This window comes from Erinaceus europaeus, chromosome 1, assembly GCF_950295315.1.
Source record: "Erinaceus europaeus chromosome 1, mEriEur2.1, whole genome shotgun sequence".
Taxonomy (NCBI): Eukaryota; Metazoa; Chordata; class Mammalia; order Eulipotyphla; family Erinaceidae; genus Erinaceus; species Erinaceus europaeus.
In genome coordinates, this window is record NC_080162.1 from 70,704,084 (window position 1) to 70,730,975 (window position 26,892).

General features: G+C 42.7%; 2 protein-coding genes across 6 annotated transcripts in view; one reads left to right on the forward strand and one right to left on the reverse strand.

Annotated features, from left to right (window-relative positions):
• The window catches only part of RNF24 (ring finger protein 24), a 97,364-nt gene extending 95,069 nt beyond the window's left edge, over positions 1-2,295 (forward strand). For all 5 annotated transcript variants that reach the window (XM_060186927.1, XM_060186937.1, XM_060186950.1 and 2 more), the window contains one exon: positions 384-2,295. In XM_060186927.1, coding sequence (XP_060042910.1) covers positions 384-522 — 139 coding nt within the window. In that variant the 3' untranslated portion in view covers positions 523-2,295. The remainder of the gene's footprint in view (positions 1-383) is intronic.
• A 3,646-nt stretch (positions 2,296-5,941) lies between these two features.
• Positions 5,942-26,892, reverse strand: PANK2 (pantothenate kinase 2). The gene is made up of 5 exons (XM_060186961.1): positions 26,757-26,892; positions 18,630-18,806; positions 14,988-15,111; positions 12,706-12,831; positions 5,942-9,310 (listed from the first exon to the last, which is right to left on the reverse strand). The coding sequence occupies exons 2-5, from the start codon at positions 18,731-18,733 to the stop codon at positions 9,260-9,262; spliced, it is 405 nt and encodes a 134-aa protein (XP_060042944.1). The 5' UTR covers positions 18,734-18,806; positions 26,757-26,892; the 3' UTR covers positions 5,942-9,259.

Genomic DNA, 26,892 nt, shown 5'->3' on the forward strand with positions numbered 1-26,892 from the left:
CCCCCGCCCTGCAGGTGGGGACCAGAGGCTTGAATCTGGGCCTTTTGCACTCTGTAATATGTGCACATAACCAGGGCCCACCACCCGGCCCCAAATTTATTTCTCCGATTTTATACTTCTTCAGTGTACTTCATTGAGAAGTTGTGGCTGAATCAGGGTAGAGTGCTGACTGTGGCTTTTTGGTATTTTGGTATCACCTTTTGGAAGGTGAGAAGCTCTGCTTCCTCCAGGGGGCAGAGTCCCTTCTCTGGGTAGTGGGAGAGTTCCGCCAGCCCTCACTGCTTCCTGGGCAGCGGATGTGTTCAACTGTGAGATGTAGGGAGGTGGGCAGGGGGCGTCCTGAGTGTGGGATTGATGCCCCCCCCCCGTGGTCTCTCCTGCAGGTGCCTTATTAAGTGGCTGGAAGTCCGGAAAGTGTGCCCACTTTGCAATATGCCAGTTCTGCAGCTTGCCCAGCTGCACAGTAAGCAGGACCGTGGACCCCCCCAGGGGCCCCTCCCCGGGGCAGAGAACATTGTATAGCTCATCAGAGGATCACACTGTTTCGGGATCTGATGCCCACATGGAGCCAGGAGGAACACAAGCAGACTCTGCAGTGGCTGCTCTAACCGGGGCACCAGCTGTCACTTCCTTTGCCTCATGAAGAACTCTTGGGCCAGCTGAGCTGGGAACCCAGACTTCTGGGTCATATGACAACCAAAGCATTCTGACACTACCCTATGCCGAGAGAAGAGGAGTGGATGAGCCTTCGGGTTTGGTTCAAGAAACTTCATGAGGGTCTCTTGCTAACTCCATTACACTGTCTCCTACTTGTCTCCACGTCAAGGTGACTCTTTATCAAGCAGAAGGGAAGATTAAGACAAGTGTTAGAGAAGGGAACTAAAGGCAGGTCTTTAAAGCCATCCCCACCTTGTGGACAGACAGCTTCTCTGCAGACAGTGCATGTCTTCACTGTAGCAAACCTTCCTGGCAGCCCGAGCCAAGTAAAGCCAGTGGTTACCTGAGCCGAAGCCTGACTAACCAGATAGGTGAGGCAGTGCCAACAAAACCTTTCACTTTTATGTCCTTTTGAATAAGGCCATCTTGAAACCCTAGGGTTTGGGTTATAACAGCAGCAGTGCCCTTTGCCACCTCTCCTCCGTCAAGTGCACAACACTTACTTATCAGGTCATCTGCACTAAAAACATTGGATGTGCTTGGAAAGGCCTGGTCAGACATCATTTCCTTTCATTTCCCCCTCCTACTTAACCAGTGAGGCCATGCTGCACGTAAGGAACCCGGGCATGGGCATGGAGTGGTCTAGTGGGCCTGAGCCCATGCTGTCCCTGTATGACCCAGAGTCCTGTCCACGCCCCCCAATGCAGCATGGTGTCAGCACAGCTGCTGGTCTCACTTGCTGCTTCACTATGGAGCACTAGACCCCTCACGTTGCTCCAGAGCAATGTATCTTAGAATGGTGAGTCCTTCTGGACCCTGAGATGAGGGTGCTGACCCGTCACCTCACCTTCTTCCTTCCCTCAATTCTCTGCCTTCTCTTGCCCTTTTTCTACTTAAGAGAAAGCACCTGTCCATTGACCTAGCAATTTAAAGCATCCTAAATAAGATCCCTATGTAATTTTGAAGTTGGGGTCCACTTGAAATTGTAAATAGTTCAGGAAGCTTCTGCAGGGCTGTTCACACATTGGTGTGTGCCTCAGTGTTTAACTAATTTAAAGTGTCTTTATTGGAGAAAAATGCATGAAGCTCTTAGTCTGTTTCTTTCAAATTTTTCTAGAAATGACTCAGAGTCCCTTGGGATTCGTGAATGTTGTACAAATTTACTACATTAAGCAGCGTTGGGCCAGATAAGAAGCCCTCCACAGCCCTGAGCTCCACGTCTTTCCGGGGCAACTCCTGCAGCTTTTTGCCTCTGCTCTGTCCCACAGGTGTGAGCAGTTTCTCATGGTTTGTGTGGGATGGAGAAAAGGTGGAGGAAGCTTCGTTACTGTTTATGGCATGTCCCTAGGGTCTTCTTTTCCTGAAGTAGTCTCTACCATCTTAGAGTGGGAGAAAAATCTGGCCTTGGCTTAGGTAGGAGGAAAATTCCCATCAGCCTGGAAAAGCGCTAGGCAGAATTGGGTTTGGAAAGTTACAGATCCAGTTGGTCAGAATTGGCCGTTTCCTATGTGTGACCTATTTGTGCTATGCAGACCGAACTGCTGCTTAAACAGGGAATGGGAAGTGTGGAATTTTTTTATGTGAAAGCCTTAGCCTGAGTGTACCGTGAAAAGAACCATTTGTACATTCCTACTTTCACCTTGTTTGTGTTCTCTATTTTAGTACAATAGAGTTGAATGCTGCAATGTGCCCAGTTTACAGTGAAATGTTTTCAGTGACCTGTGTCAGAAGTAGGCTTACTCCTGAACAAGGCTCAATAGTGGCCAAAACCCACCAGCATCCATGAACTGATCTTGGGACAGTATTTCATCTCACTATAGGGTTTCAGTAAGAAAACTACCTCTCAGAAGAGGAATTTTGTGCTGTCCACTGCAAATTATTTTAACTCAGTCTTTGTAGGATAAGCTTTTCAGTTCCATGCTTTTGCCTGTATCATTACCAAGGAAACCACTTCACCAAGTCCCTGAATTTGGAGTGAAACAAATTGATTCACCTCACTGCGTTGCAGCTAATGGCAAGTTGAGGTGGTTTGGTGCATGGTGCTGAACTAGAAGCAAAGCCCAACTGGCTCCAGCTGCTAGAAATAAAAATGCTGGCATTCCCCACTGGGCAACATGATGAGCACACTTTGCCTCCTCAGTGCAACTAATGTACCCCCCCCCAACATTTGTGAACATGAAGAACGTTTTAAAACATCTCTTCTACTAGAATGGGGCTGGACGCTGGCTTGGTAAGGTCATTCACCTCCATCCCCCTCCTCAGCTTGGTTTCCTATTGCAACACTGCCAGTCACAGTAGTTCCTAGAGCTCCCTGCAGCATGTCTGCTCCGTGTCTTGACTGCTAGGACCTCCCTATGCTGCACTACTATAACAGCAATGGGCTGGGGCCTGATTTCTCCTCAAATCTAACTAAAATCAGTTTTGTGTTAAGGGAGGTTTAATCTCTTGAGTATCAAGAACTCCTTAATATTCTTAACTCAGTCTCATACTGCACAGTGAAGCTGCTTGTCCATAGCTCTCCAAACTGTTGGTGAGCTTTTAATTATCTGTAGATGTATGGGAACTCGTCTGCTCCTGGGCTGGTAATAAGGTAAGCCATCAAGTCTTGATCTTAAGCACCTCTGAAAATGAGTCATACACTGTGTGTGTAGCAGAACTCAGACCCCACTTCATTCTGGGAGACCAAATCATTACTTGGTTGCCAGAAATATAAATGAATTTAACTGACTGTAGAAACACCAGTTCCTGGCTGAATAGGCATGAAGATACTAGAGGTTGTCGCCTACTTTTCCTAGTGTGATTTGGCTAGGTGTTTCCCTAGAGTATGATCCTTGAGCCTGTGCTATCCTAGTTAGAAATGGCCAAATGGAGAAATTTGGGCCAAGCTTGAAAATAGGAGACCTCTCTCACCACTGCAAACACCCTATTCTTGACAGTTCTTCCCCAAAGCCACAACCTGAGAATCAGAGACATGACCTCAGGTCTTAGCACTTCCCACAGCCCTACCCCAAAACTGTTAACTCTGGGACCTGAACCCACTCACGCTACCCTAAACGGCTGTAGTAAATGTTTTTGAAAGGCATCTCCAGAGCTCTGAGCAGTGTGTTGAGTAATCCACTCACCCACTTATACCACACAACCAAGTCATTTCAAAGATAGTCTTAGTAACTGCTCTTGTGAAGTTAACCACCCTGTTCAGTACCTGGCAGGCAGCGGACATGGGAGCTGCTGCTGCTGCTAGGTAGGATCATACAAGCCATGTGGCGCTCACTACCCTGGTAGTCTTAGGGTCTAGGGCTCTCTCCCAGGGTCCGAGTTCCCTGCTTCCTTCTCTTCCAGTTTTCCTTATCGCTAGCTGCTCTGCCCACAGTGCCCCTTGACTTAGTTCAGTCTCATCCCTTCACATGGATCACACACCGGCCTTCCTTGTAGTTTGACGATCCAGTCAAGCTTGTTCCTCCCAGAAGTCATTATGCACATGCAAGCAAATACTGGCATGTAGAAATACATGCATGCATGCCCACTGTGTACATCTTTTTTCCTTTGTGATTCTGGATGAGTATATTCAGAGTGGAAGCAGCATTCCTGGAGTTAATTGTAAAGGTGAGCCCAGAACTAGAAAGCATTTTTGCAGACACATTGTCTTAAGACATACTTTGATTGCAGCATACTGGAATTCTAGTTTTTTGTGCAAACCAAACTGCAATCCCTCCCTGACCTTAACCACAGATATCCTGATGAGAGCCGGGTCTTAATTTCCAGACTCTTCCTAACCTGACAGAACACGGAACAGGCTCTATAGCAACAACACATTTTCCCATCTTGAAGGATTCCAAGTGAAGCCCACTTGTTGAACAGAGATGTTTGACTACAGTTGCCATGATTTCTTAGGCAAGTGTCAATGTTTGTGTTAAGAGTTCAAGCAGCAGCAGTAACTGAAGGCTGAGGCAACCTTGTTTTTCTGGGACAAGTATCTCAGATGTTGCCAGGTACGTTTCAGTCTCCATACAAAAACCCACAAACACCTGGTGGTTCAAGTTCATGGTCTGGTCCCTACCTCCCCCCGACTCCATGCACATACTAAAAATAAAATGGTTCCCATAAAATTCTCTTTGCCCATTTTTTTCTACCCAACAATCACCTTACCAGTAATCTTTTTTTTTGCCTCCAGGATTATCACTGGGACTCAATGCACTACGAATCCACATCTCCTGGAGGCCATTTTCCCATTTCATTGCCCTTGTTGGATAGGACAGAGAGAAATGGAGATGGGGAGGACAGAGGGGGAAAGACACCTGCAGACCTACTTCACCACTTGTGAAGTGACCCCCTGCAGGTGGGGAGCCAGGGGCTCGTACCAGGATCCTTACTCGTCCTTGCACTCCATGCCACGTGTGCTAAACTTGCTGCACTACTGCCCAGCCCCCGTTTTAAGTTTTTACCCTCACAGACTGAATTAAAGCTGCTTTATCCAAGCAATTTGGAGAAGAGGAACAAACTTGAGCCTCAGTCCTCACCCACCAACCAGCTCTCCTGCCCACATAGGAACTGCCTAAGACCCCTGAATTACAACTGTAACTTGAAAAAAGAACCGTGAACTCTACCCTGTCACTTGATAAGTCTGGTCCAGAATGTGGTATTAGTAGTTATGAATGGGTCTAAATTCACAATCTAAACCCTGATGAAACTTGCAGTTGGTGAACAGATGCTGGGTCAAGATTTTATAGTAGATAAAATTAGCAAAGCAGCCCATGTGTTATGTAGTGTGTTTTCATTTAAGTGAAAGTATCAAGAGAAAAATATATGGACTCATCTAGTACAAAGTCCAGTTCAGCTTTAAAGACCAAACTGTTGGGTGGTGCATAGTTTTATTAGATCAGGGCTCCTTACTTACCAGTTCAGTGCTGACCACTGTGACAAGAACACCTTCCCACCCCAAGGACATGTACCTAGAATGCAGTGCCCACTGCTGCCCAGACACTCTAAACTTGATTGGCATTCCTCAGCTACCTGTGACTGGCTGCCTGTCTGCCTTCCCCAAGCAGACCTCAGGGGCAGTTCTCCTGTAACAGTCCTTTCAAGAATGTTTCTGATGACTGCTGGCATCTGGGTTATCTTGACAGATCACTGCCAGGAAGTGAGGTTGGCAGGGGAGAGGGCTTGGTTGTATAGTTTCAGTTCACTGGAGTTTAATCACAATCATTAGATAATGTATAATTTCCTCCCCAAAGTTTATAAAATGCCGGTTCCATAGACATTTGTACACTAAGAATTCTGCACAATATTTTTAAATATGCACATTTTATAAGGTATATTTTTGTATATTTAATGGCCATTTTAATGCATTTTGCTAATTAAGAAATAAAACACACATGTAATTGACTTAAACATGTAAATAAAAAGCAAATTATGACAATACTTCATGTTGAAAGTGTACCCTTCAACTCGGGCTTGTGGTCAGTCACCTACACCCCACACTTAAGCCCAACTTAAGCACTGTGAAGTCAAGGTGAGTGGCTGGAATCAGAGCACTGGTCGCTGTCAACAGGTGAGCTCGCAGCCAGCCTGCAGCATGGGTGCAAATGGCAGTGAGGCAAGCACCAAAGAGGACAAGGTCCTACCTGCCACCCTGGCCTCGATTGTGCAGCTACAAAGATGTATGTGGACACCAGTAATCAGGGGGGATGGAGTGGCACCAACAGCCCACCTATCACCCCTCTAGCTAAATCTCAAGCTTCAGGGCCACCAAGTCATTCAATCTGAGAAAGCACAAAAGGTCCAAGGTTGTCCTATGGCAAGTGCCCCTTTTCTTCTCTCCTCAACCACATCTCACTAGGGCTTCTGCAAACCAGCTCAGAGAAGCCACTCGTCTGAAGGCTGTCCATGTCCCTGTGCCCAAATCTGGGCCACCGGGTCCCAAGCCTGGAGAGTCCCTCTCCCCTCAATCTCCTAAGCAACAAGCTCCACCAGACTCCTTCAGACCACTGTCTTTTCTTCTTCTTCCTCTTTGCAGTAGGTTCTTCCTCTGCCATGCCCTACCTTGACATTCACTAAATTCTACAGGCACATTGATTCCAGACCTGTTATCTCAAATACCCAGCTACTTATCAGGTACAAACCCAGGTGTCCCTAACCCGAGCCTCCCCTGCAAGCCAAGAATCCAGCAGCTCTTGCACATCCAACAATCACACCCAGTCCTCGAGCATTCCACACCCATCTAGTTGAGCCCAGGCCATGACCACTGCCCCACACCACCCCACTACCTTTACTCAGGGGAGTAGGAACCCTCAGACTACCTACCACATGGGAGGCAAAGTGGGATGGACAGCTTCTGGAATAAGACAGAATAGCGGCTGAGACCAGGGTGTGGTAATGGTGGCTGATGCACCATCCAAGGTGGAGACGAAGAAGCGGTGGGAAATGGAGGAGGATGTGACGGGTCTAAAGGACAGTGCGTTGCCATGTCTGGATGGAGATGGACTTAAACACAAAACGAGGAGGCAGACATTGCCCTGGGACTGAAGCTCAGAGGCAAGTGCTGGGTCAGACAAGACCTGTCATGAGAATCATCTTGCAAAAACCAGAGGTCCGGGAGATAGAGCAGCAAGAGGGGACAGTAGTGTAAGAAGGAAGATGAAAACTTGAATGTCCATTAACTAAGGTGACTTAGTGGTGGCCTATCAACAACACACCTAAAGAGTGACAGGGTGAGCTAGGTGCAAAGTGGTGAGGCGGCTTCTCAAGAATCAGTGCTGGAGGCACAAGGCAGAAGCCAGGTAGTAATGGCTCTGCTTGCTTCCTGCTGTAGGAACTCCTGTGAAGCTGTGGAGATAAGGTGGCTGTATGACATACACAGGAAGCACTGGCACAGTAACCGGGGGAGTCAGAGAACAGGCCTGGGTCTCCATGGGGCACGGCTGGCTCCAACTCCCTGTTCTCTGCTTTCTCCAGAGCCACCAGTCCTCTGCCCAGAGAGAAAAGTAGAAAGAGCTGGGACATGAGGACCATGACTATGGCACCAGTGGTTGGGTGGTGGCAATGTCTTTGGGACTGTGGCAGGAAAAGGGGGTCCATCAAACACACATCCCTCCAAGTCTGGCAGGCTGGCTGTTCCCACAACCCACCCATTTCAGGAATCTGAAATCAAAGCCAGCTGTACTTAGGAAATGGCCAAAGCTCTATCCTCCCTGGCTGTGCCACCCCAGAGAGCTGCCTTGAGTCCATTCCCTCACCTCGCCTGGCAGCAGGCACAGGTCTTTGCTGCCCCCAAATGGCCAACAGAGGAAGAGCCAAGGGATCAACAACATCACCAAGGAAGGCATAAGCCCAGGGCTCTTCAGGCTAAAGCCCTTCCCTCCCCAAATTCAGCACCATGCTACTGTTCTTGGAACTCTCCTTCTTGGTCCTGTCACCAAGTCCACTCAACCCTTCCAGGGTCAAGGAGGCAACAGAGGCCCAGACTTTATTTCCTGTTCAAAGGCTGTATTACACAAACCCTTCACTGCCTTCAAAGGTGGGCATATAAAACATGGTAAACATTACTCAATCTCCAGGGGATCGCTTTTCTAAACTATTCTGCACAGCAGAAAGAAAATGCTCACAGTCAATCTCTACCAAGACCCAATCTCAAAACCTGCTGTTCTCAAGCACCCTTGTAAACCTGCTTCAGTCCTATGGAGGCAGCCAATCAGGCAGCTTCCCCAAGTCAGAAAACAGGAGTAAAGGAAGAAATTGAGAACCTCACTCGGTACCCTGTGAGTTCATCAATGGGCACTTGGATTCCTCCATTCCTACTTGCCCTGAAAGAACAATTCCTTTTGTGTCTGGGTTTAGTCTTACAAACTATTCCTTTTCTACTAGCTAGTTCACTTCCATCAGGTAAATACCCCCCCCCCATACACACACACACACACACACTCCCACAAGTGGAGGATGCCATCCAGGGGAGGATTCATGTCTTCCCAAATAGATTATGCCAGGGTTTACAGTGTAACCTCAAGTGTCCTTCCAAATGTTTCTTGTCAAAGCTACAGATACAGAAGTAACCTGCCTAAGTTCGTAGGACCATGAAATAAAACATGTTTTTCAATACATTCACACAAAGGCTACCTGTACACCAAAGTTAATGCACAGATGTTTTCCAAGGCCACAATGACAACATTCTGATTAGATGATAACATAGTATAACTTGCTATTACACTAAGCAAGTTCAAACAGGACACAAAACCTACAGTCAGGTGAAAACAGAACAGCTCTCCTCTTAAGTGCTTCCAGTGAGGAGTGATGCTGAATTTCAAAAATACATGGCAGACTTAACAATGCTATAATGAAGAGCAACTTTGAACACAGAAAATCCTCACTCCCATGGACACGTCCACTTTTAGGGATATATCTATATCCTTTCCTTACTGGCTACTACTTTAGACTGAATTTTAAAGGATTTATCTTGATGACCCAACAAATACACTTGTCCTTTCTTGCTTTGATTCAAGTAGTACACAGTCATAAAACTGAGTAAGTCTTTAAAAAAAAATAAAAAAATAAAAATAAAGTCCCCAGATCCTGTTGTGGAAGGTTCCAGGAACCCCTCCCCAGGTAAACGTCAAGGAATCTTCAACAACTCAAGGAGTGCTCCAACAGCGCCAAAATAACCCTGGGGAAAAAAATAATAACAGTAAGCAGTTTTCCTTGGACTTGCTTAAATTAACATAAATATTATATACTAGTATTAAAGTCATTTCCCTTAATTTCTAATATCTATTTTGCTGAGCTCAAAGTCATCCTGGGAGCAGACTGTACAAGACACTTCATACATCATCCCAAAGCAGTGGGGAGGGAGGTGCTGAGAAGGTGCTGGGGGTTGGGGGGCAGAACCTATGTGTATGTGGGCAGGGAGGAGTAATGGGAGTATGAGAGCTGGGAGGTCTGCACCAACTGTGATGAGGTGAGACCTAGGAGGCCTGAAGCATCCATCTCCAGATAATTAATGGATGAAGTGAAGACAAAGCATGAAGTACAATAAAGCAGGGGAAAGAGGGTGATGAGCAGGCTGAGCTAATGGTAGAGTTAGCAATGAGTGGGAAGGCAAGGGAGGTTTGGGTCCCTCCTAAGTGCGGGTGATACATAGAACAAGAGCTGCAGAGCAAGGAGGGTACTTCCATGCAGGATATGCAAGGCTGAAGTGCCCCAGAGTCACACAACCGCACCTGGAAGTACAGTGCTGTGCATCTGGGTCAGGAGCAGGGTAGCAGTCAGGACACACTGCGGTGTGTGTGTGTGTGTGTGGGGAGGGGGGGGGCAACAGGAGCACAACAGGGCCTGAATCGACAGGAAGAAGTGTTCACTGACAGAAGCATCTGACATGAGACAGAGGACGGGAAGCTAGATGAGGGTTGAGCACAGACCCATTCCAGAACCAAGAACTAAGATAGCATCTCCCATTAACAACACCCCTCTCAAGGATCAAAAATTTTTTTTAAGAATTTGTTTATTCATGAGGAAGATAGGAGAAAACAGAAAGAAGCAGACATCACTCTGGTACATGTGTTGCTAGAGATTGAACTCAGGACCTCATACTTGAGAGTCCAGTGCTTTCTCCACTACGCCACCTCCTGGACCATGGATTAAATATTTTTTTTAAAGAACAACTACCCAAGGATGAAATCAGGTAAGGTAAGCACAGTGAGAGCAGATGACTGAAAACAAGCTGTTAGTAAAATCCTTACAAATATGCCGGTGGATTTAGAACCCTTTTGTGAAATTTTTACATTTTCCCCAGTTTTAATAAGTAATAACTGGCAAGGCGGGGGCGGTAGATCAGCCTGTTGGAGCACCAACCTGAATGCCGGGGACGGGGACTCCAGAAGTCACAGGTTCAGTCCCTTACACCATGTTATGCCAGAGTTGAGCAATGCTCTGGTACCTCCCTTTTCTCATCTCTCTCATTCTCATAATAAATAAGTAAATCTTTAAAAAGAAATGGAGGTAAGGCATGTGCCGTGCCCCATTCTGTAAACTAGTTACCATGCCCAAGGACCCAGGTTCAAGCCCCAGGTCACCACACAGTAACAACAGCACAAAGAAGCTTCACAGCAGAGCAGTGCTAAAGTGTCTCTCCTCTCTCCAGCTCTTTCTCTCCCTGTCTGTCTCTCACTTTCTATCTATAGGAGAGAAACGTGTGGTCATCATAAAGACTGAGTCAGTTACAAATCTGGTCCTTAAAAAAAAAAAGAAAAACTTAAAAAATATATGCTAAAGGAACATAGCTTGGTGGTCTGATAAGTACCTTTATGAAATGATTAACAAATTAGTTTTACTAACATGTATTTTATATGGATGGAATTTTTTTAAAAGGTACCTAACATAACTGTTGTGATACAAAGGTTTTTTAAAAAAATTTTATTCATTAAGACAGAAAGAAATTGAGAAGGGAGGGCGATAATGAGGGAAAGAGACAGACACCTACAGCTCTACTTGATCACTTGTGAAGCTTCCCCCTGCAGGTGGGGACCAGGGGCTTGAACCCAGTCCCTGCATGCTGTAATGTGTGCACTTAGCCAGGTGCACCACCACCTGGCCCCCAACAAAGAAAACTAATGTCTTATGTTCCGCCTCAGAAAAAGTACAACTCTAAAAAATGTTCATGGTGTGGTCTGGAAGGTGGTGGGATAAATAGGGCCTTGGACTCTCAAGCATGAGGTACTGAGTTCAATCCCCCAGCAGCACATGTACCAGAGTGGTATCTGATTCTTTCTCTCTCCTCCTATCTTTCTCATAAATAAAGTCTATAAAAAGAAGAAAAAAGTAGCCTGGGAGGTGGCACAGTGGATAAAGTGCTTGACTCTCAAGAGTGAGGTTCTGAGTTCAAGCCCCAGCCGCACATGTACCAGAGTGATGTCTGGTCCTTTCTCCTCCTACTTTCTCATCAATAAATAATTTTTTTTTTTAAATTTTCACAGCATCACTAAATAGAATAACACCTGAAATTGTTTAACTGTCTTGACAACCTAGAGGAGGAAAGAGAAAGATGCTTTCACAGTTCTCGGTCTTTGTTTTTCCCAATTAGAAAAATTAAAAGACACTTTCCAAAATAGCCTATCAGGTTAAGCAACTCAATAAATCTTTTCTACTTTGACATGAAGATAGGTTAGATAATACAAGTTCTTAAACTGTGTGGTTCCAGCCCTGGACTGTTCTTTATTAACCTGTTTCTGGAACACACATCTCAAATAGATGGCATATGAATTACATTTGCATGTAAAACAAAAAAGAACCCACAGGGCACGTATTAAAACATGTGATGGGGGTCGGGCGGGAGAGCACAGCAGGTTAAGCACACATGGCCCAAAGCGCAAGGACCACATAAGGATCCTGGTTCAAGGCCCCGGCTCCCCACCTGCAAGGATGTTGCCTCACAAGTGGTGAAGCAGGTCTACAGGTGTCTATCTTTCTCTCCCTCTCTGTCTTCCCCTCCTCTCTCAATTTCTCTCTGTCCTATCCAACAACAGTATCAATGACAGTAATAACCACAACAATAAAATAAAATAAAAAGAACTGAGCAGTGCACTGGTGTTTCTCTTTCTCTCTTCTGTATCTCTCATTAAAATATCTTTTAAAATGTGATGAGAAAAATATCAAGGATTTGATTCAAAAATATATGTGAATGTTCATCAATTACTTTATGCTTTATTATTGAGTAAACTTGGGAGCTAGAAGATAGCTCAATGGGGAGAGTACATACTTTACAAGCACAAGGACCAAGGTGCAAGCAGCCTGGCACTAAGTGGGAACATAATACATGGGGGAAGCTCCACGAGTGGTAGAGCAATGCTATGGTATCCCTCTTTCTCTCTCCGTGTGTTAACCAAAAGCCTACCTTATATTAAGTAGGGAAGGAATAATTTTAAACATTACAATCAAGCCCCTATCATATAGTTACAGAAATCAGTACTACAGCCCATTCCAACTCCACCTCAAGTCCTAGAGCAGTGTGAATGAAATGCCCTTTGTGTATACAACACAACACACAGAGACATTAAATCTACTTACCTCATGTTCTGAAAAAAGTGCTTTTAACTGCCCCTTGGACCAATAATCCAAAGCATATGCCAAAAGCCGCATGGCAATAGTATTAATTCTCAAGAAATTTCCAACAAATACCACCTGGTTAATGTTCTGAGCACATCAAAAAGAAAAAAAAAAAAAAGACAATTAATTTTCATCTTAAGGTCTGCTCTTTCATAAAAGCTACCTTAAATTAGTACGTTTGACATAGTTTTTAGCAGAAACTTGAATTATGATTAAAAAGTGTTTATAGTTAATCAAAGACCACTTAAATCTGATCCCCGATAACTCTATACCCACTTCAAAGCATGCCAAAAACTGTCAGAGGAGAAAACAGGTTAATAAAAGCAGATATATATATAGCGCATTTCTATTAAATAGGACAGGGTTTGAGAGATAGTGTGGTGGTAGCACACATGACTTATACATATGAGGTTCTGGTTTAATCCCCAGCACCACAAACAGCCAGAGCTGAGCAGTGATCTGGTCAAAAAAAGAAATAATGACAATTAAATATGATTTTATACAAATAAGGAAAAATAGGAAACCCCAATTCAAAAGGTGACACGATAGGCAAATTATATATGAAATAACAAGAAAATGTAACCTCAAAGGAAAAGTTATAAGGGGCCAGGCAGTGGCACACTTGGTTAAGCGCGTACATTACAGTGCACAAGGATCCAGGTTCAAGCCCCTGGTCCCCACCTGCAGGGGGAAAGCTTCATGAGCAGTGAAGCAGGGCTGCAGGTGTCTCTCTGTCTCTCTCCCTCTCTATCTTCTCCTCCCAATTTCTGTCTCTATACAATAATAAATAAATAAATAAATAAATAAATAATAAATAAATAAAACATTGGAAAAAAAAAAAGAAAAAGTCTAGATTTAAAAAAGCTAAACAGGAGGCCGGGTGGTTGCACCTGGTTGAGTGCACATGTTTTAATGCACAAGGACCCGGGTTCGAGCCGCTGGTCTCCATCTACAGGAGGAAAGCTTCACAAGTGGTGAAGCAGAGCCACAGGTGTCTCTCTGTCTCTATCCCTCTCTATCACCCGCTTCCCTTTCAACTTCTGGCTGTCTCTATCCAGTAAGTAAATAAAGATTCTTAAAAAAAAAAAAAAAAAAAAAGCTGAACAACCAATTGAATTTTCATACCCAGCATTAGTGAAATTGTGGTAAAACACTTATTTGTTCACTGATAAGGATTACCTAAAATCGGTATAGCCTTCTGCTACGTCCTGACAATACACACACATCAGTATTTATGGTCATATCCTTTAAATGAGCAGATTCACTCCTTAGTAAGTCCCTTAGCAAGAATAAAATACAACCACAAAATAGTTTCATGATTTAAAATGCTCACTGAGCAAACATACAAATGCCCAGTTTTATACAAGTGACATAAAAGGAACTTGATCAAATATACAACCAGAAAAAATTTTAATATTTAAGTTAAAAATGATATATGTGCCAACTAAAATTCAAATTACGTAACAGAGAAAGTAACATGCAAAAGAAAATGTGTTCAGATACATTCAAATGAATTTTTTAATTGCTTCATGTGGATATAGTATCTTTTTCATTAAAAATGTGAAACAAGTCTTTTTGTACCTTTTTGAAGTTTCCTTTTAAAGCCACATACCTATATTACCTAAGCAAAAGAATAGTTTTAAACAAACGAAAAAAAACTGTATAGGTAGGGACAAGTTATAAAGGTGTACCAAATGGATGCCCAAGGGAAGGCCTTTCTTGGTTCTTTCATAGCCCTGTACAATGCTGCTTGACCTGAATGCTACAAGGCAGCACTGTAAAGAAGCTGAAAGCACAAAGACAGCTCTGCTGCAGTGGGAGGGGAGCAAGGTGGACACTCCTCAGCACACTGGGTCTTCTCCCAGTGTCAGTGACTCACTCTGGATTCCTTCCCAGAGACTCTTGAGCTCAAGCATGAGCATGGAGTCAGAATTCAGCATCATTATCGATTATCAACACCCAACACTCCCAATAATTATCCAGAACAATGCTGGCTACCTTCCTACCTTCCCCTATTTTTCACCTCTACTTCTTGATAGTGTTTTCTCTTAAGTAGGAAAAAAAAAAAAAAAAAAGATTCATCTATACCAGAAGGTGTTTTAACTTGACTGATAAAACAAATTCTACCCCATACAACTACATTTAGGCACACTTCGGAGAAGACAAGATGACAAATATATAAAAGATAGAGTCCTTTAGTTTTGTCTTTTCCTCAAAGCAATTACAGAAATCATGACCCTTACTTCATTAAGGGCACACATTCTTGCTATTGAGCCAATGTTGTTGGTGATGGTGATCAAAGTAGCTCTAGCAAGGTCCTCTTTACTGACAGCCTCTCGCTTCTCCTTGCTCATCATGTTTCCAAAGCTATAATGGAAAAAAATACCCATTACTTGACCAAAGGCAATACAAACCACCAGAACTTAAATGCTACTTTAAATGATAAAAACAACTTTAAAAGCAACATTGTTCAAATTTCCCATTTTTGTTGTTGCAAGGACTTCACTGCTCAGAGCTTTCTCAAAGAGACAGACAAAGGGGGTTGGGTCGATGGCACAGCAGGGTTAAGTTCACATAGTACAAAATGCAAAGACCAGCAGAAGACAGACAAACAAATGAAGAGAAGGAGGCACCAAAGTTCTTTTTTTTTTTTTTTTTTTTTTTTTGCCTCCAGGGTTATTGCTGGGGCTCTGGACGAATCCACTGCTCCTGGAGGCTATTTTTTTGTCCCTTTTGTTGCCTTATTGTTTAGACACCAAAGTTTTTTTTAATATTTATTTATTTACTCCCTTTTGTTGCCCTTGTTGTTTTATTGTTGTAGTTATTATTGTTGCAATTGATGTCATTGTTGTTGGACAGGACAAAGAGAAATGGAGAGAGGAGGGGAAGGCAGAAAGGGGGAAAGGCAGACACCTACAGACCTGCTTCACCACTTGTGAACACCAAAGTTTTTACAGTGAGGAGGGAACCAGGCTTGAACCTGTGTCCTAAACATAACAAAGCAAGTACACTATTCTGGTGAGTTCTCTTGCTACTAAATACCAAAGCTTTTGCTCAGAGAAATGCAGCTTCAGGTAGAGCCCTCAAGTGTTCCCAATGAGGATCAAATGTCTTTTATCAAGTTGTCAAATGAAAACTAGCTTTGCTACCAGTTAACTTTTTTTTTCCCCCAACAGGGTCATAGCTGGGGCTCTGTACTAGCACTACAAATCCACCACTTCTGGCAACCTTTTTTTCTTTTTCCTTCTGTGTATTTTTTATTGTTCTTTGACAGGACAGAGAGAAACTGAGAGGTGAGGGAAGACAGTGGGAGTGAGAGTAACAGACACCTGCAGTAATACTTCACCACTCGGGAAGCATCCCTCCTACACATAAGGATCGAGGTCTCGAACCCAAGTCATTGAACATGATATGTGCACTACCAAGAGCACCACGGCCCGACCCCGACCCCCCCACCCAGTTTTTCACATATTTAGCCAGCATTTCATAAGCTCTGCTTAAATGTACCACTCCTGCTTCTACAGCCCAGGATAGTTCCCAGAAAGACACTTCAATTAGCATATTGTCAACAGCACAGCTGTTCAACTCAGTTGAATGGCCACATTCAAAATCTGGTAAACTGCCTTATTAGAGCAAAATAAAGTACAGACAGCTGGGTTTCAAAATAAACTACTTAAAAGAATTTCAGGGGGTCAGGCAGTAGCAAACCCAGGTAAGTGCACACATTACAGTGTGCAAGGACCCAGGTTCAAGCCCCTGGTCCCCACTTGCAGGGGGAAAACTTCACGAATGGTGAAACAATACTATGGGTGTCTCTCTGTTTCTCCCCTTCTCTATCTCCCTTGCCCCTCTCAATTTCTGTCTCTAGCCAATAATAAATAATTTAAAAAATAATTTAAAAATAAAACTAAAATTTAAAAAAAAAGTTTCAGATTTCCTTAAAAGGTAAAATACCTAAGGAACCAAGTGGTGGCATACCCAATAGAACATACATGCTACCATGCACAAGAACCTGGGTTCAAGTCCCTGGTCTTCTTCTGCAGGAGGGAAAGTTTCACAAGTGGTACAGTGGTGCTTCAAGTGTCTTTTTTCTTCCCTTTAGCTCCTCTCTGACTCTATCAGAAAGGGGGGAGGGGGGTATGGCTACTAGAAGGGACAGAATTATGCTGGCACCAAAATCCAGCAGTAAGCATGGTATAGAGAAAAGAAAAAAGGAAAGGGTGCCAGGTGGTAGCATAATCTAGTGGAGATTATGCACAAGGATCCCAGGATCCCAGTTCAAGCTTCCAGTCCCCACCTGCAGGGGAGAAGCTTCATAAGTGGCGAAGCAGTGCTGCAGGTATCATTCCTCTCTTTTCCTCTCTATTTCCCCTCAAATCTGTCTCTATCCAAAACAGATAATAAAGTGGAAAAATATTTTTAAAAACAGACAAGAAAGATTAAGTACTTGACCAGCAGAATTGTTACATTAATAACTGTCACCAATACAAACAGAATCAATCAAAAGAGAAGTAATAAGCAACGAGCAAATGTTGCAAACACATAAAAATGAAATCTACAGTGCTTACCTGAAATTGACAAACCATTGTGTCTACTTGAGCATCTAGCCTATTAAAAATCGTGTGCCGCAATTCACACTAGTCCCAAACAATGCAAAAATGAAATTAAGAGAACAATTTAATTTATAACACTAGATATGCTTAGAAATATAATTACCAGGAGTCGGGCGGTAGCACAGTGGGTTAAGCACATGTGGCGCAAAGCGTAAGGACCGGCATAAGGATTCCAGTTCGAGCCCCCGGCTCCCCACCTGCAGGGAGATCGCTTCACAGGCAGTGAAGCAGGTCTGCAGCTGTCTGTCTTTCTCTTCCCCCTCTGTCTTCCCCTCCTCGCTCCATTTCTCTCTGTCCTATCCAACAACAACACCAGTAACAACAATAACTACAACAATAAAAAAACAAGGGCAACAAAAGGGAATAAATATTTTTTAAAAATATATATATAATTACCAAAAGACATATAGCTCTCTCACACTGGAAACTACAAAATATTGTTTAAAAGAGCAGAGATTTAAATTAAAAAAAGGTTTATAGCCGGGAGTCGGGCAGTGGCGCAGTGGGTTAAGCGCACGTGGCGCAAAGCGCAGGGACCGGCATAAGGATCCCGGTTCGAGCCCCCGGCTCCCCACCTGCAGGGGAGTCGCTTCATGGGCGGTGAAGCAGGTCTGCAGGTGTCTATCTTTCTCTCCCCCTCTCTGTCTTCCCCTCCTCTCTCCATTTCTCTCTGTCCTATCCAACAACAAAGCAATGTCAACAATGGCAATAATAACAGCAACGAGGCTGCAACAACTAGGGCAACAAAAAGGGGAAAAAATGGCCTCCAGGAGCGGTGGATTCATGGTGCAGGCACCGAGCCCAGCAATAACCCTGGAGGAAAAAAAAGTGCCAAGGTTAAAAAAAAAAGGGTTATAGCCTGAGAGGTGGCACAGGGTGATATAGCATTGGACTCTCAAATATGTGGTCCCTGATATCATATATGCCAGTGATGCCCTGGCTCTCTCTCCTCTTTCCATGTGTTTATTTATTTATTATTTTTATGAAACAGATGAGAAAAAGGGGTGGGGGAAATATGTGCACACTGCTCAGCTCTGGCTTATCATAGCCTGGGACCCCAGAACCTTAGGTATGTGAGTCTTTTTATATAACCACTTTTCTCTTTCTTTTTTCTTTTATACTCGAGCACTGCTCAGCTCTGGCTTATGGTGAGGCAGGGGACTGAACCTAGGTCCTCGTGAATTATAACGTGTAATCTACACCAGGTGGCCACCAAGCATCCCCTATTCCTAAAGTCCTGTGTATTCCTAAGAACAACACACATCTCTTTACCTTGAAGCCACCGCCCAGCCTGGTAATCCAAATCTCTCATAGTCCCCTCCATAGATGTCTCGAACTAGTTTATCCACTTTAGTGCTATCTCCACGAGATGCCATTTCAAGAGCTTCTTCAAAAGTGGTACAGCCAGTAAGAAGGCAACAGAGACCAAAAAAGGTTCCTCCTCCAAGACTGCAATTTAAAACAAACATAGTTAGTATTTTAATATGTCTAAGAGTAAGCCTATTTATGAATACAAAACTTTATTTATTCATCAGTCCACGCTTACTCCAATGCAATCATGCAGATTGCCAACAGTAGAAAACAAATACACGGAAAAGATTAAAACAAGATGCCTAGCATGCATATTTTATGAAAATATTCATGAATGCCAACCTACTTCCCTTAGGCGTCCTAAGTCACCCTCATCCAAGCATCTATCATCCTGACTCATTAGCTCCTAATTCCACCAAAATTCCATGTGTTTCTTCTTCAAAAAGTATTCCTTTCATTCTTTAACTCATACTTCTTTAAAAACTTGTTTAAGGGGGCCAAGAGACAGTTCACCCACTTAAAAAAAAGCACACTGGGAGTCGGGCGGTAGCACAGCAGGTTAAGCGCACGTGGCGCAAAGCGCAAGATCAACATTCGAGCCCCGACTCCCCACCTGCAGGGGAGTCACTTCACAAGTGGTGAAGCAGGTCTGCAGGTGTCTGTCTTTCTCTTCCCCTCTCTATCTTACCCTCCTCTCTCCATTTCTGTCATATCCAGCAACGACGACATCAATAACTACAATCATAACTACAACAATAAAACAAGGACAACAAAAGGGAATAAATATAAAAAAAAAAAAAAAAAACACATTTAACCATCACATGTAAGTACCACATAATAGAGAAGTTTGACAGGTGCAAGAATAGTGCTATGGTATCTCTCCTCCTCCTCCTCCTCCTCCTCTCTCTCCTTTCTTTCTCTCCTCCTCTCACCATAGATCTCAAAAGAAGAAAAAAAAAAAAAAGAGAGAGAGAAGTTCACTTGAGAGCATTGGAATCACGACCCAACAAAGTCTAGGTAGGGGAAAAAAGTTGTTTAACATATATATGGGGGGGTCTAAAACTATAATCCTGAAAACTTAAGTCTTGTTAAGTGATTAAGAATAAAAATTATTGGGAGTCAGGCAGTAGCGCAGCAGGTTAAGCTTACATGGTGCAAAGAGCAAGGACCGGCCTAAGGATCCCAGTTCGAGTCCCCGGCTTTCCACCTTCAGGGCGGTGAAGCAGGTCTGCAGATGTCTATCTTTCTCTCCCCGTCTTGCCCTCCTCTCTCCATTTCTCTCTGTCCTAACAACGACGACATCAATAACAACAATAACTACAACAATAAAAAGACAACAAGGGCAACAAAAGGGAAAATAAATAAAATTTTAAAAAAGAATAAAAATTATATGGAGCTGGGGAGATAGAATGGTTATGAAAAATAAATAAATAAATCATCCATGCCTGACATTTTGAGGTACCAGGTTCAATCCCCAGTACTAACATAAGTCAGAGCTAAGAGGGCTCTGCTGGAAAAAAGTTGTTATATAAAACAACTTGCTCCAGGAACCGGGCAGTGGCACACCTGGTTGAGCACACAAATTAGAATGTGCAAGGACGTGGTCCAGGAGGTGGTGGAGTGGTAAAGCTTTGGACTCTCAAGCATGAGGTCCTGAGTTCGATCCCCGGCAGCACATGTGCCAGAGTGATGTCTGGTTCTCTCTCACTCCTCCTACCTTTCTCATAAATAAAATCTTTTAAAAAACAATGTGCAAAAAAAAAAAAAAAAAACAATGTGCAAGGACCCAGGTTCAAGCCCCCAGTCCCCACTTGCAAAGGGGACACTTCACATGGTGAAACAGGTCTATGGGTGTCATCTTTCTCTCTCCCTCTCTAGCTCCTCCCCTTCCAGTTACTTGGTCCTATCCAATAAAAAGGAAAGGGAAAAATGGCCAGTCGTGGATTCATACTGCTGGCACTGAGCCAGTGATAACCCAGATGGTAATAAAATGCTTAATTTAAAAAAAAAAAAGTGTGTTACCAGCCCCCCAGAATCATGTTATCTTCATGTTCCTCAATTAAAACACACTCTCATAGACCAGCTAAGCTTCCTTTTTCTGAGAGTCCTCCCCAAACCATTTTCCTATTACTCAGTACTTCATTAATCTTTTTTAAAGCTACATATAAATCTCATATCATTTCCTGAAGTGAGTGTGTGTGTGTGTATGAATATGCATGCATAAAATCTATACCATTTCAAAACTAGTATTTTGTCTCTTTCTAGTAAAGTTTTGTTATTTTCTGGTATATGCAAACCATACACTAAGGTCAGTAATTATCAACTCAAAGGTGAGCTCTTTATAAATTAGGTATTTTATAGAACTGTGGTAATACATTTTTTTAAAATAGGTCATGAAATCAGTTTTCTAAAAAAAAAAAAAAAAAAAAAAAAGTGTTATTTGTATGCATAATCCCAGAAAAATCGTATATACTTTTTTTTTTTCTTCCCTCTACCAAAGTATTCCTTGGCTTTGGCTCTGGTGGTGCTCAGGACTGAACCTGGGACTTCGGACTCCCAAGCAGAGAATTTTTCTTGCATAAACATTATGCTATCTCCCCTATTCTCTCTTGCATGATTTTAACAAGTTACTGGATACACTTCTATGCAAAACCAGAAAAATCAATTTTAACCCCCCCCCAACAATGACATATAAAAAAGACCTACCTGGTACCTGTGACCCGCTTATAATTATCTTTGGAATACACTGCTAAGATGCTAACCCCAGAGCCAATGTTCACCAGAAGCAGAGGGTATGGATTTTTCAAATCAAAAGGCAACTTTTGACATTTTTCAGAGTCAGCAGGATTTTCGAAGTAATAGCATTGAGACCGTCCATTGAATCCAACTGAGTCAATGTATAAAATTCCTTTTATTAAACAATCTAGTTCATCAAGTTTACAAAGTTGAAGATCACCTATCTGTAATAAGACAGAAACATATTCAGATTTTTTTTAACAAAGCAAACAGAAATTAAAACTGCATTAAATAAGCACTCCCAGGAGGTGGGTCATGTTCCCTCTCTATCCCCCTTCTCTCTCTCTCTCCCCCCTTCTCTCTCCCCCCTTCTCTCTCCCCCCTTCTCTCTCCCCCCTTCTCTCTCTCTCTCTCTCTCTCTCTCTCTCTCACACACACACACACACACACACAAAGTTAAAAAAAGAAAAAGGTATCCCCCGTACCTTAAACAAGTCATACAGTGTTCACAATTATATACAGTATTTTTGCATGTTTTACAGCACAGATTTGGACACAACAAACATAGGGATGGACTATGGACTGATCCTGCTCCCAGATTCAAATACATGACACCTACAAATTACTGCACCAGCTCAATGTGCCAAAAACTAAATGTGTCTGGAACACAGATACAGTCAGTCACTGTTACAAAGACTTCAGACATCCAAGTGACACAAGCATCCTGACAGCACATGAGAGCACCATGGCACCAGGTAAAGCTCCACAGTGGTAGAGCAGCGCTGTGGTATCTTGCCTCATCTCTGTAATAAAGTGTGGAAAAATGAAATAAAAAAAAAAAAAGAAAAGAATATCAGCCTCAGAACAGTGGAGTCACGCTATCTAGGGCATAGTGTCATCCACACATATACAAAGTTGCTTTAAAAAAAATGTTGGGGGTTGGGCGGTGGCACAGTGGGTTAAGCACATGTGGCACAAAGCGCAAGGACCGGCGTAAGGATCCTAGTTCGAGCCCCCGGCTCCCCACCTGTAAGGAGTCACTTCACAAGCGGTGAAGCAGGTCTGCAGGTGTCTTTCTCTCCCCCTCTGTCTTCCCCTCCTCTCTCCATTTCTCCCTGTCCTATCCAACAACAGTGTCAACAATGGCAATAATAATAACCACAACGAGGCTACAACAACAAAGGCAACAAAAGGGGAAAAAGATGGCCTCCAGGAGCGGTGGATTCATGGTGCAGGCACCGAGCCCAGCAATAACCCTGGAGGAAAAAAAAAATGTTACATGGGAACTAGTTCATAAGATAGTGTGGGCACATAAGACCAAGTGACACAAGCACTTGTTGACATCTGCTTTCTAAAGTCTTCAAGTTTACAGAGCAATATCAACACTTTACTAATTGAGGTCAGAGATAGATCAATAGAGCACATAATTTGCACATGCAAAGGTATTTAGCTGAAGCCCTGGTACCTACAGTAAGTGATAACTGGATGAGCATTCACATTATAGAACACTGTATAGCAATTAAGTTTGGAAAAGAATCTTAACTCAATTAAAAACTGAAGTGGGTGTGGTCCGGGAGGTGGCGCAGTGGCTAAGGCAAAGGCACTAGACTCTCAAGCATGATGTCCTAAATTCAATCCCCGGTAGCATATGTACCAGAGTGATGTCTGGTTCTTTCTCTCTCCTTTCTCATTAATAAATAAATAAATAATTTTAAAAAAAAATGAAAAGGGGGCATGGGGTAGATAGCATAATGGTTATGCAAAGAGACTTTCATGCTTGAGGCTCTGAAGTCCCAGGTTCAATCCCCTGCACTACCATAAACCAGAACTTAGCAGTGCTCTGGTAAAGAGAGTAAGAGAAAAAAAAATGAAGTTGAAAGAATGCTGAGGTATACTGAGAAATGTATGAAATACTCAGTATTTTAAAAACCAGATTTATCTTCACAAGCATGAGTCATACATCATATATTAAAAAAAACTAAGAAGATAGATAACTTGACATTCAATTGACTTTGGAGAGATTAGTATAAAGGAACTTCTATGTTTTACTCTATGGATTTCATCTGAAAACATTCATTTGAATGTTTACAAGCATATATTCTCACATGTGGCAACATTAACATAAACACGCCTCAGTCTCCTAAAGCACCTGCCTGTTTCACTTTACAAGCAAGTTTAGCCCTCCAAAGTCTTCCACCTCTAACTCAACTCCCACTTGGTTACATTTACTCAATTTATTCTGAACTACAGTGAAGATGAAGTTAACAGGCGATGTCATCTTAATCCTTAATTAATCCCTAATAAGAATATTAAGTCACTCCACAGATCAAAGTCAAGACCTTATTTCATTCACCAATGTCCTTATTTCATCTGTTCAATCTACCAATGAATACTAATTTTACACTTGAAATGCAAGTGCCAATATTTTCATGTCTAAGCCAAATCATTTATACTGGCTGACTATCAGAATCCAAGTAGTTGTCTGCCACTGCATATCAAACCAGTATCTCCTTTAATCATTCTCATAGTACGTTATCCTTAAGTGTCATGCTGCATTACTTTTCCTAATGAAACCTGGTCTAAACTTTGGATAACTAATAAATCATATTAAGTAGCAAACAGTAAACTCAATGGTTTTTTAAAAACTATTTTATGGGGGTTGATTAAATGTTACTCATTCCTAACACAAACAAGATTTTAAAAATACTTCATTGTGATACAACTTAGAAGGATAGCATTGGTATAAAAAGGAAACTCTGACAGCCTGAGAACAAATCAAAGCTTTCTTCCTTTATTTACCTGTTATAATCGAGTCCACTATAAAACTTCCCACAGGACAGGGGTAGACAGCATAATGGTTATGCAAAGAGACTCTCAAGCCCGAAGATCCAAAGTCCCAGGTTCAGTTCCCCCGCACCACCATAAGCCAGAGCTGAGCAGTGCTCTGGTAAAAATAATAATAATAATAATAATAAAATAAAAATAAAAAACTTCCCACAAAGTAGTAGAAACTTTCCCGACTCTCTCCTCCTTCACTCACAAATGGAAATCACTGAAAATCACCAACCAGAAGAAATTTAAACAAAGACTACACATAAAACCTGTTAAACATGCTGTCCAGGAGATAACATAGAGGACAGTGTTGGATTCTCAAGCATAAGGTCAGCCTGAGTTCAATCCCTGGCTGTGCATATGCCAAAATACTACTATGGCTCTTGCTCACCCCCCCTTCCTCTGTCACTTTCATAAATACTTTTTTGTTTTAAACCTTGGGCTGAAGAGAGAGCATAATGGTTATGCAAAAGCCTGTCATGCCTAAAGCTTCAAGGTCCCAGAATCAATCCCCAGCACTGCCATAAGCCAGAGATGAGCAGTACTCTGTAGGTGTGTGTGTGTGTGTGTGTGTGTGTGTGTGTGTGTGTATTTCTCTGTATCTCATATTAAAGTAAAATAAACAAAATATTTTAAATGAGATTTATGAGTTCATGCATATAATGACTTATTTTAAAATTTTTAAAACTTGTTTAGTAACTACATCAATTTTATATAATGATTATAGTTAGCTATGGGAAAAAGGAGAGAAAACAAGATCTCCAACCATAAAATGACATACAGGGAGTTGGGCGGTAGTGCAGTGGGTTAAGCACACGTGACGCAAAGCACAAGGACCGACATAAGGACCCCGATTCGAGCCCCTAGCTCCCCACCTGCAGGGGAGTTGCTTCACAGGCAGTGAATTAGGTCTGCAGGTGTCTTTCTCTCCCCTTCTGTCTTCCCCTCCTCTATTTCTCTCTGTCCTATCCAACAACGAATTGCATCAACAAGGCAATAATAATAACCACAACGAAGCTACAACAAGGGCAACAAAAGGGGGAAAAAAATGGCCTCCAGGAGCGGTGGATTCATGGTGCAGGCACCGAGCCCAGCAATAACCCTGGAGGAGGAAAAAGAAAAAAGAAAAAAGAATTTAGAACAGGCAAAGGCAGAACCTTTGGAATAATATTCTCATTTATTAGCACTAAGAAATGGCCACAGGGGCTGCTAAAATAGCTCATTTGGATAGTGTGCTGCTTTGCCACATGCAAAGCTCTGAGTCCGAGTCCGACTAGCAAAGCACAAGGACCGGTGTAAGGATCTCGGTTCGAGGCCCTGGCTCCCCACCTGCAGGGGAGTTGCTTCACAGGTGGTGAAGCAGGTCTGCAGGTGTCTCTCTCTCCCCCTCTCTGTCTTCCCCTCCTCTCTCCATTTCTCTCTGTCCTATCTAACAACAACAATAACTACAACAACAATAAAAAACAAGGGCAACAAAAGGAAAAATAAATTAAAAAAAACTTTTTAAAAAGGGCAACAAAAGGGAATAAATAAATAAATAAGGGGGGGAAATCACTGAAGATATTTTAAACCTTACTACACCCTGAAAAATCAGTCTTGGTCAATTCTCCCCACCTATACCCACATCTACCCAAAAGACACTAACTCAAAGCCTTACAATTTACAATATTCACTAGACAAAAAATCATGTACTTGCTGCCCCCACACACCCAGACATGTTAAGAGATTTCTGTTAGTAAGTGTGCCATACAGGACACATTAAGAGGCTCCACTGCCAGTCACCTCAACTAGCCCTGAGGTCTGTAGGACACTTCTTTGACCAGAGATCCTTGTTCTTAATGCATAAATATGCCAAGAAACAAGGGGGAAGATGAGATATATGAGACTAAGAATGATTTTTTAAAATTCATCTTTTAAGTTACTTTTCAATTTTTTTTTTTTTTTACCAGAGCACTGCTCAGCTCTGGCTTATGGTGGTGCAGGGAATTGAATCTGGGATTTTTCAGCCTCAGGCATGAGTCTCTGCATAACCATCATGCAATCTACCCATACCCCTTTTCAATTATTCTTAATTATTGCTAAAGGCCCAATGATACTAGTGTTCCTTACTCTGCTTATCACAAACCCACTATGTTTTTATTAAAAAAAATTTTTTAAAGGCAATGCTTTTAGTGGTTCCAATTCTCACCAACTCATCTGAATAGGCAAAAAGTGCCACACACAACAATATCTGCATGGTCAACCCCTAGCACTAATTTATATTTAATCTAATTTGACTCAAGAAAACTCAAGTTCATTACAAGTGAAAATAATTCCACCAGCTGCTATTGGTTATTATTTTTAACATAAATTGTATATAAGCTAAAAAAATGCATACTGTGAGAAAATCCTGCTCAAATTTGTATGCTCCACCTCCAGTGGCACAAAAGACAGTGTGGAGACTTGAGAAGTTTTTATCTCTGCCCATTTGAATAAAAGCAGGCATGTCATGAGTAGGAAAGCGTATAAAGTGCAGATTGCCTTTGCGTCCACACAGAGTCAGGTCCTTCAGCTCCAGGTGCACGTCCCGAATACCTGTGGACCCATAAGCCACATTGGACGTCAGGTACTTCCGAATACTTTTAAGACTTTCCACTTCTTCCTCTTCTTCTTCAGC